We start from the raw sequence: 10,285 nt of genomic DNA, 5'->3' as shown, positions 1-10,285 counted from the left end.
GGGACACGGGGGATACTGGGGACACTGGGGGACACTGGGACATCGGGGGATGTGGGGACACGGAGGGACATTGGGGACATGGGGGGGACATGGGGACACAAGGGGGACACTGGGACATCGGGGATGTGGGGACACGGGGGACATGGGGGACATCAGGGACACGGGATATTGGGGACAATGGGACATTGGGGGACATGGGGACACTGGGGACCCATGGGGGACACTGGGGACGTCAGGGGCCATGGGGACACACGGGGTGACCCTGGGGACATTGGGGACACTGGGGGACGTGGGGACATGGGGAAGGGGGACACCAAGAGATGGGGGACATGGGGGGGACACTGATGACGTGGGGCGGATATTGGGGACATGGGGACACATGGGGTGATGCTGGGGACATTGGGGGACATGGGGACACTGGGACATTGCGGGATGTGGAGACATTCGGGGCAGGGGGGGACACGGGGGACACGGGGGACATGGGGGACACTGCTGACGTGGGGGGATATTGGGGACATGGGGACACACGGGGTGGCACTGGGGACACTGGGACATTGGGGGATGTGGGGACACTGGGAGCATGGGGGACGGGGGACATGGGGGACACTGCTGATGTGGGGGGACATGGGGACATCAGGGATATGGGGACACATGGGGTGGCACTGAGGACATTGGGGGACGTGGGGACACTGGGGGACATGGGGACAGTGGGGACCCATGGGGGACACTGGGGACATTGGGGACACCGGGACATTGGGGGACGTGGGGACACTGGGGGAGGGGGGACATGGGGGGACACTGCTGACGTGGGGGACAAGGGGGACATGGGGGCGTCAGGGGACATGGGGACGCTGGGGACACATGGGGTGACACTGGGGACATTGGGGACATTGGGGGATGCGGGGACACTGGGGACACATGGGGTGGCACTGGGGACATTGGGGACACTGGGGACATTGGGGGACGTGGGGACATGGGGGTACATGGGGACATCAAAAGATGGGGACACTGGGGGGCGGGGGACATGGGGGACACTGCTGACGTGGGGGACATTGGGGACATCAGGGGACATGGGGACACATGGGATGACACTGGGGACACTGGGGACATTGGGGACACTGGGACATTGAGGGACGTGGGGACACTGGGAGCATGGGGGACGGGGGACATCAAGAGATGGGGGACATCGGGGACGCTGCTGACGTGGGGGACGTTGGGGACATGGGGACACACGGGGTGACACTGGGGACACTGGGACATTGGGGACGTGGGGACACTGGGGACATGGGGGGATGGGGGACATGGAGGGACACTGCTGACGTGGGGGGGACACTGGGGACATGGGGACATTGCGGGACGTGGGGACACTGGGAGCATGGGGGGACATGGGGGACATGGGGGACATGGGGGACATGGGGGGACACTGGGGACACCAGGGGGCATGGGGACACATGAGGTGACACTGGGGACATGGGGACATGGGGGACGGGGGACATGGAGGGACACTGCTGACGTGGGGGGGACACTGGGGACATGGGGACATTGCGGGACGTGGGGACACTGGGGACACTGGGGACATTGGGGGACATGGGGACACTGGGAGCATGGGGGGACATGGGGGGACATGGGGGACATGGGGGACATGGAGGGACACTGCTGACGTGGGGGGGACACTGGGGACACCAGGGGGCATGGGGACACATGGGGGGACACTGGGGACTTGGGGACATGAGGGGACATGGGGACACACGGGGACACACGGGGTGGCACCGGGGACATTGGGGGGGACACGGGGGGACACACTGGGGGCCGTGGGGACATCGGGACACTCGGGGACATTGCGGGGGACATTGAGGGGACGGGGGGGAGGGGCCCTCCGACATCCGGGTCCCTCCGCCACAGGGGACCGCGACATCCGGGGCTCCCCCCGCGCCCCGGTAGCGTGGCCGAGCGGTCCAAGGCGCTGGATTTAGGCTCCAGTCCCCGCGGGGACGTGGGTTCGAATCCCACCGCTGCCAGTTGGGGACCTCCCTCCCCCAGCACCCATGGGTGCCCCACGAGGCAGGTTATTTTTTTGGGGGGAGGGGGGTTGCCCGGACTCCTGGGTCCCCTATGGGGTGGGGATCCCCAGTCACGTGGGTTCCCTGGGGGGGGGGGATCCCCAGTCACGTGCGTCCCCTATGGGGGGATCCCCAGTCACTTGGGTTCCCTATGGGGGGATGGGGATCCCCAGTCACGTGGATCCCCTATGGGGGGCATGGGGATCCCCAGTCACGTGGGTCCCCTATGGGGGGGGATCCCCAGTCACTTGGGTTCCCTATGGGGGGATGGGGATCCCCAGTCACGTGCGTCCCCTATGGGGGGGGATAGGGATCCCCAGTCACGTGGGTCCCCTATGGGGGGGATGGGGATCCCCAGTCACGTGGGTCCCCTATGGGGGGGGATCCCCAGTCACTTGGGTTCCCTATGGGGGGATGGGGATCCCCAGTCACGTGGGTCCCCTATGGGGGGATGGGGATCCCCAGTCACGTGGGTCCCCTATGGGGGGGGGGACCCCAGTCATCTGGGTCCCCTGGGGGGGATGGGGATCCCCAGTCACTTAGGTCCCCGGGGGGGGATGGGATATCCCCAGTCACGTGGGTCCGCGGGGCGGGAGGGGATATGGATGGGGACCCCGGAGGCCGGGGTTCATTATGGGAGGGGGAGGGTCCCGGATGCCCCCACCCCCACCCCCACACACGAAGCCACAGCTGAAAATCAGTAAAACATTTATTTCCCCAAAAGCGAAATCCCCCCCGCTTCCCCTCCCCGTACATGAAAACACCGAAATAAAGGGGGAGGGGCGAAGGACCCCAACCCCCCGAACCGCCACCAGGAGTGCCCCACCCCACCCCCAATTTACCCCCCTTGTGTCTCCCCCCTTAACTAACAACACCCATAAATTACACCTGACCCGGCGCCAGCGTCACCCGGGGCGGGTGACGTGTCCCCAACACCCCGGAAGAGGGAGTCCTCCCCGCCTGCCCCCAACTTGGGGGTCACCCCCAACTTGGGGGTCACCCCCCAACTTAGAGATTACCCCTTCAACTTGGGGGCACCTCCCATTTAGGGGCCACCCCACTTTGGGGTCGCCCCTCAACTTAGGGGTTACCCCCAAACTTAAGGGTCAGCCCCCAATTTGGGGGTCAGCCCCTCCCCCAATTTAGGGATCACTCCCCCCACACACACTTAGGGATCACCCCCCAACTTGGGGGTCAGCCCCCCAACTTGAGGGTCATCCCCCAACTTAGGAGTTACCCCCAACTTAGGTGTCACCCGCCCCGCCAACTTGGGGGTCAGCCCCCCAACTTGAGGGAGTAACACCTAATTTGGGGGTCACCCCTCAACTTAGGAATCGCCCCCCCCAACTTGGGGGTCACCCCCACAGCCTGCAGGGGTTTGGGCGGCTCCCCGTCCCCCCCCAGCTCAGTTGTCCTCGTCGCTGTCGTCGGGGCTGATGGCCGGGCTGGTGAGGCTGTAGGTGGGCGACGTGGGGCTGTAGCCGGGGGATGTGGGGCTGTAGGTGGAACCCTTGGGGCTGGTGGGGCTGTAGGTGGGAGATGTGGGGCTGTACTTGGGGCTGGTGGGGCTGTAGGTGGGGGAGGTGGGGCTGTATTTGGGGCTGGTGGGGGTGTAGACGGGGAGGTGGGGCTGTAGGTGGGGGAAGTGGGGCTGTACTTGGGGGTGGTGGGGCTGTAGGTGGGAGACGTGGGGCTGTACTTGGGGCTGGTGGGGCTGTACTTGGGGAGGTGGGGCTGTACTTGGGGGAGGTGGGGTGTACTCCGGGGAGCTGGGGCTGTAGCTGGGGCTGGTCGGGGTGTACTTGGGGAGGTGGGGCTGTAGCTGGGGCTGCTGGGGCTGTAACTGGGGCTGCTGGGGGTGTAGGTGGGCGACTGGGGGGTGTAGCGGGGGCTGGAGGGGAGTAACTGGGAGAGGTGGGGCTGTAACTGGGAGAGGTGGGGCTGTAACTGGGGGAGGTGGGGCTGTAGTTGGGGGAGGTTGGGGTGTAGTTGGGGCTGGTGGGGCTGTAACTGGGAGAAGTGGGGCTGTAACTGGGAGAAGTAGGGGTGTAGTTGGGGCTGGTGGGGCTGTAGTTGGGGCTGGTGGGGCTGTAACTGGGAGATGTGGGGCTGTAACTGGGAGAAGTCGGGCTGTAGCTGGGGGAAGTCGGGCTGTAGCTGGGCGATGTTGGGCTGTAACTGGGAGAAGTTGGGCTGTAACTGGGTGACGTGGGGCTGTAACTGGGAGAAGTTGGGCTGTAACTGGGCGAGGTGGGGCTGTAACTGGGAGAAGTCGGGCTGTAACTGGGAGAGGTCGGGCTGTAGCTGGGAGAGGTCGGGCTGTAGCTGGGTGAGGTCGGGCTGTAGCTGGGAGAGGTCGGGCTGTAACTGGGTGACGTGGGGCTGTAACTGGGTGAGGTGGGGCTGTAGTTGGGCGAGGTGGGGCTGTAGCTGGGCGACGTCGGGCTGTAGCTGGGTGACGTCGGGCTGTAGCTGGGGCTCTGCGGGGTGTAGCCCCCAGGCGAGCGCGGCTCGTAGGCGGGTGATGTCGGGCTGTAGCTGGGTGACATGGCACCACCTGCGGAAGGGACGCAAGAGGGTGACGGGGGGGGTCCCCAGATGGGTGTTGTGGGGCATTATGGGGTGTTGTAGGGCTCTGTGGAGTGTTGCGGGGCTGTTGTACGGTGTTGTTGGGGTGTTCTGGAGGTGTTGTGGGCAGTTCTGAGTGTCATGGGGTGTTTTGGGGTGTCGTGGGGTGTTGGGGCTATTGGGGGGTGCTGCAGGGTTGTTGTGTGGGTGTTGCGTGTTATGGGTGTTTTGAAGTGTGGTGGTGGGTGTTGTGGGGCACTGTGGGGTGTTGGCGAGTGTTGGGGTGAGTCGTGGGGTATTTTGGAGTGTGGCGGGGTTGTGAGGGCATTGTAGGGTGTTGTGGAGGTGTTGGGGGGTCATTGTGGGGGTGTTGGCAAGTGTTGGGGTGAGTTGTGGGGTACTTCGGGGTGTTGCAGGGGTGACCTGGGGGGTTGGGGTGTTATGAAGGCAGCATAGGGTGTTGTGGAAGTGTTAGGGGACCCTGTGCGGGTGTTGTTGGGCATTACGAGGTTTTGTAGGGGTGTTGGGGGGCACTGGGGGCACGTTGTGGGGTGTTGTAGTGTGTTGTTGGGGGGTCCTGTACATCATGCCAGGGTGCTGTGGCGGTGTTGGGGTGTTGTAGGATTTTGTGGGGGCATTGGGGGGTGTTGTAGGGCGATTTGGGGTGTTATGGAGGTGGTGTGGCTGTTAGGGGGTGCTGCAGGGTAGTGGTGTTGAGGTGTTGTGTGGGCAGCGTAGGGGTCCTGTAGGACGTTGTAGTGCGTTGTTGGGGTGTTGTGTGGTGTTGGGGTGTTGTGGGGTGTCCCGTAGGTCATTGTACGGCCTTGTAGGGTGTCGTTGAGGCATTGTGTGGGCAGAAGGGGTCTTGTAGGATGTTGTAGGGTGTTTTGGGGTGTTGTAGGGGGGTTGTAGCGTGGTGTTGGGATGTTGTGCGGTGTTAGGGTGTTGCAGGAGGTCCCATAGGTCATTGCACGGCCTTGTAGGGTGTTGTCGAGGTGTTGTGTGGGCAGTGTAGGGGTCTTGTAGGGGGTGTTGTGTGGGCAGTGTCATAGGACGTCTCATAGGACGTTGTAGGGGGTTTTGAGGGTGTGGCGGGGGGTCCCATAGGTCGTTGTATGGCCTTGTCAGGTGTTGTTGAGGTGTTGTGTGGGCAGCGTAGGGGTCCTGTAGGACACTGTAGGGCATTTTAGGGTGTTGTGTGGGCAGCGTAGGGGTCTCATAGGATGTTGTAGGGGGTTTTGGGGGTGGTGTTGGGGTGTTGTGGGGCATCCCGTAGGTCGTTGTACAGCCTTGTCAGGTGTTGTCAAGGTGTTGTGTGGGCAGCGTAGGGGTTTTAGGGTGTTGTGTGGGCAGGGTAGGGGTCTCGTAGAACATTGTAGGGGGTGTTGTTGGGGTGTTGTGTGGTGTCGGGGTGTTGTGGGAGGTCCCACAGGTCATTGTACGGCCTTGTCGGGTGTTGTTGAGGTGTTGTGTGGGCAGCATAGGGGACCTGTAGGGGTTTTGGGGTGTTGTGTGGGCAGCATAGGGGTCTCATAGAACATTGTAGGGGATTTGGGGTGTTGTGTGGGTGTTGCGGGGGTCCCATAGGTCATTGCATGGCCTTGTAGGGTGTTGTTGAGGTGTTGTGTGGGCAGCGTAGGGGACCTGTAGGGGGTTTTGGGGTGTTGTGTGGGCAGCGTAGGGGTGCTGTAGGACATTGTAGGACATTTTGGGGTGTTGGGGGTGGTGTTGGGGTGTTGCATGGTGTCCTGTAGGTCGTTGTACGGCCTTGTTGGGTGTTGTTGAGGTGTTGCGTGGGCAGCGTAGGGGTTTTGTAGGGGGTGTTGGGGTGTTGTGTGGGCAGCGTAGGGGTTGCGTAGGACGTTGTAGGGGGTTTTGGGGGTGTTGTGCAGTGTTGGGGTGTTGCAGGGCATCCCATAGGTCGTTGTACGGCCTTGTCGGGTGTTGTTTGGGTGTTGTGTGGGCAGCGTAGGGGTCCTGTAGAGGGTGTTGGGGTGTTGTAGGGATTGTGTAGGACGTTGTTGGGGTGTTGTGTGATGTTGGGGTGTTGCAGGGGGTCCCACAGGTCGTTGTACGGCCTTGTCGGGTGTTGTTTGGGTGTTGCGTGGGCAGCGTAGGGGTCCTGTAGACGGTGTTGGGGTGTTGTGTGGGCAGCGTAGGGGTGGCGTAGGGTGTTGTTGGGGTGTCGCAGGGGGGTTTTGGGGTGCTGTACTCACCGGGGGAGGGGATGTAGGGGCTGGAGGGCCCAGGGGAGCCGGGGGAGCCGGGGGTGGGGGACCAGGCCGGGGGGTAACCGGGGCTGAAGCCGCTGGCGTCGGAGGCGGCGCTGGGGGAGAAGCCGGCGCCCCCCGGGGTCATGCCGCTGCCTGGAGGGGACCCCAAAAATGGGGGGGTGCCAGGAGGAGGGGTTCAGGACCCCCAACAGCCCCCCCCAGACTGCCCCAGGGAGCCCAAATCTACCCCAGGGACCCCCAATGTGCCCCCCAGTCTGCTCCAGGGACCCCAAATCTGCCCCTGGGACCCCAATTTCCCCTCCAGCCTACCCCAGGGACCCCCATTCTGCCCCAGAGACCCCCCCCAACAGCCCCCCAGATCTGCCCCTGGGACCCCAATTTGCCCTCCAGCCTACCCCAGGGCCCCCATCCTGCCCCAGGGCCCCCCCAGTCTGCTCCAGGGACCCCAAATCTGCCCCCAAAGTGCCCCAGGGCCCCCCAGTTTGCCCTCCAGCCTACCCCAGGGACCCCATTCTGCCCCAGAGACCCCCCCCCCAACAGCCCCCAAATCTGCCCCTGGGACCCCAAATCTACCTCAGGGACCCCCATTTAACCCCCCAGTCTGCTCCAGGGACCCCAAATCTGACCCCAAACTGCCCCAGGGCCCCCAATTTCCCCTCTCACCTACCCCAGGGACCCCTATTCTGCCCCAGAGCCCCCCAAACACCCCAGGGCCCCTCCAACAGCCCCCAATCTGTCCCAGTGCCCCCCAGTTTGCCCCCAGTCTACCCCAGGGACCCCAACTCTGCCCCAGGGACCCCATTCTGTCCCAGGGACCCCCAGTCCACCCCAGCCCCTCTAACAGCCCCCAAAACCCTCAGAGCCTCCCCCAAAACACCCCACCCCCCAGTCTGCCCCAGGGACCCCAAATCTGCCCCAAGGACCCCACTTTGCCCCCCAGTGACCCCCAGTCTGCCCCATGGCCCCCAACTCCCCCAGCCATCCCATTGACCCCCATTCTACCCCAGAGTCCCCCCAACAGCCCCCCAATCCCCTCTACCCCCCAACTCCCCCAATCTGGCCTCCCAGTGCATCCCAGTACCCCCCCGCCCCCCCCCCACGCACCCACGCTGGGGGACCAGGCCCCGTAGGCGGGGGTGGCACCCTGGTTCCACGGCGTCATGGCGGGGGACATCCCCCCCATGGGGCTGGGGGCCGACCCGAAGAACATTCCGGTGGCTGCGGAGAGATGGCGGGGGGGACACACACACGTTAGGGGACCCCAGCATCTGGGTGCCCCCAAATCCCACCATGGGGGACCCCCACATCTGGGTGCCCCCCATTCCTCCTGAGGGGACCCAGGGATCTGGGGCTGGTGGCCATGACGAAGCTGAGGGTCTTCATGCCACCACCCTCGTGGTGTCCCCCCGTGGGACCCAGGCGTCCGGGTCCTTGGGGTACCCCACCATCTGGGTGCCCCCAACTCCCACCATGGGGGACCCCCACATCTGGGTGCCCCCCATTCCTCCTGAGGGGACCCAGGCATCTGGGGCTGGTGGCCATGACGAAGCTGAGGGTCTTCATGCCACCACCCTCGTGGTGTCCCCCCGTGGGACCCAGGCGTCCGGGTCCTTGGGGGACCCCACCATCTGGGTGCCCCCAACTCCCACCATGGGGGACCCCACCATCTGGGTGCCCCCAACTCCCACCATGGGGGACCCCCACATCTGGGTGCCCCCCATTCCTCCTGAGGGGACCCAGGCATCTGGGGCTGGTGGCCATGATGAAGCTGAGGGTCTTCATGCCACCACCCTTGCAATGTCCTCCTCTCCTCCCCCGTGGGACCCAGGCGTCCGGGTCCTTGGGGTACCCCAGCATCTGGGTGCCCCCAACTCCCACCATGGGGGACCCCAACATCTGGGTGCCCCCAACTCCTACCATGGGGGACCCCAACATCTGGGTGCCCCCCATTCATTCCGAGGGGACCCAGGGATCTGGGGCTGGTGGCCATGACGAAAGCTGAGGGTCTTCATGCCACCACCCTCGTGGTGTCCCCCCGTGGGACCCAGGCGTCCGGGTCCTTGGGGGACCCCACCATCTGGGTGCCCCCAACTCCTGCTATGGGGGACCCCAACATCTGGGTGCCCCCCATTCATTCTGAGGGGACCCAGGCATCTGGGGCTGGTGGCCATGACAAAGCTGAAGGTCTTCATGCCACCACCCTCGTGGTGTCCCCCCGTGGGACCCAGGCGTCCGGGTCCTTGGGGGACCCCAGCATCTGGGTGCCCCCCCCCCCCCTTCCCACTGTGGGGGTACCCCAAAATCCAGGACTTACGTCCCCCGACGCCCAGCCCCGGGAGGGCGCTGGGGATCTCCATGCCGTGTTTGCACTTCTCGGCGTCGAGGAGGAGATCGAAGCACCCGGTGCCGGCGGGTGCCAGCTGACCCAACATGATGTTCTCCGACACCCCTTTCATGGGGTCGCTCTCCCCGTGAGCCGCCGCCTCCATCAGCACGTCCACCTGCGGGGAGGGGCACCCCCAAATTCAGCTTGAAGGGTTAGATCCCCCCCCGCCCCCCCAAACCCCTCCAACATCCCCAAACGCCAACTCCCAGCCCCTCAAACCCCTCCAACACCCCCAAACCCCTCAAATACCCCCAAAATCCCACTTCCATCACGCAACCCCTCTGACACCCCCTAAACCCCTCGTCCCAGCCCCCAAACCCTCTGACACCCCAAAAATCCCCTCCCAGCCCCACTTCCAGCCCCTCAAACCCAACACCCCCAAACGCCTCGAATACCCCAAAACCCCACTTCCATCCTGCAACCCCTCCGACACCCCTAAAACCCTCGTCCCAGCCCCCAAATCCCTCCGACACCCCAAAAATCCCCTCCCAGCCCCACTTCCAGCCCCTCAAACCCTCCAACACCCCAAAAACCCCAATTCCATCGCACAACCCCTTCTGACACCCAAAAGCCTCATCCCAGCCCCCCAAATCCCTAACACCCCAAAAATCCCCCTCCCAGCCCCTCAAACCCCTCCAACACCCCGAACCCCTCATCCCAGCCCCCAAAACCCCACTTCCATCCCGCAACCCCTCTGACACCCCTAAAACCCTCATCCCAGCCCCCCAAATCCCTCCGACACCCCAAAAATCCCTCCCAGCCCCACTTCCAGCCCCTCAAACCCAACACCCCAAACCCTCGAATACCCCAAAACCCCACTTCCATCGCACAACCCCCTCTGACACCCCTAAAACCCTCGTCCCAGTCCCCCAAACCCTCCAACACCCCAAAAATCCCCCTCCCAGCCCCACTTCCAGCTCCCTAAACCTTTCCAGCACCCCTAAACACCTCCAACACCCCAAAAACCCCACTTCCATCCTGCAACCCCCTCCGACACCCCCTAAAACCCTCGTCCCAGCCCCCAAAACCCCATTTTC

At 64.1% G+C, this 10,285-nt stretch overlaps 1 protein-coding gene and 1 non-coding gene across 2 annotated transcripts in view; one reads left to right on the top strand and one right to left on the bottom strand.

Annotated features, from left to right (window-relative positions):
- Positions 1-1,936: 1,936 nt before the first annotated feature.
- TRNAL-UAG (transfer RNA leucine (anticodon UAG)) lies at positions 1,937-2,018 on the top strand. Its single transcript has one exon. It is a non-coding gene; the product is annotated as a tRNA-Leu (tRNA).
- A 1,185-nt stretch (positions 2,019-3,203) lies between these two features.
- Positions 3,204-10,285, bottom strand: part of POLR2A (RNA polymerase II subunit A) — a 60,531-nt gene continuing 53,449 nt past the window's right edge. Inside the window, 8 exon segments of the mRNA XM_072848698.1 lie at positions 3,204-3,683; positions 3,686-3,786; positions 3,788-3,869; positions 3,872-3,961; positions 3,964-4,617; positions 6,845-6,994; positions 7,967-8,080; positions 9,177-9,363. Coding sequence (XP_072704799.1) covers positions 3,466-3,683; positions 3,686-3,786; positions 3,788-3,869; positions 3,872-3,961; positions 3,964-4,617; positions 6,845-6,994; positions 7,967-8,080; positions 9,177-9,363 — 1,596 coding nt within the window. The 3' untranslated portion in view covers positions 3,204-3,465.

This window comes from Ciconia boyciana, chromosome 32 (assembly GCF_034638445.1).
Source record: "Ciconia boyciana chromosome 32, ASM3463844v1, whole genome shotgun sequence".
NCBI classification, from domain to species: domain Eukaryota; kingdom Metazoa; phylum Chordata; class Aves; order Ciconiiformes; family Ciconiidae; genus Ciconia; species Ciconia boyciana.
This window is presented reverse-complemented; position numbering and strand designations above follow the sequence as displayed.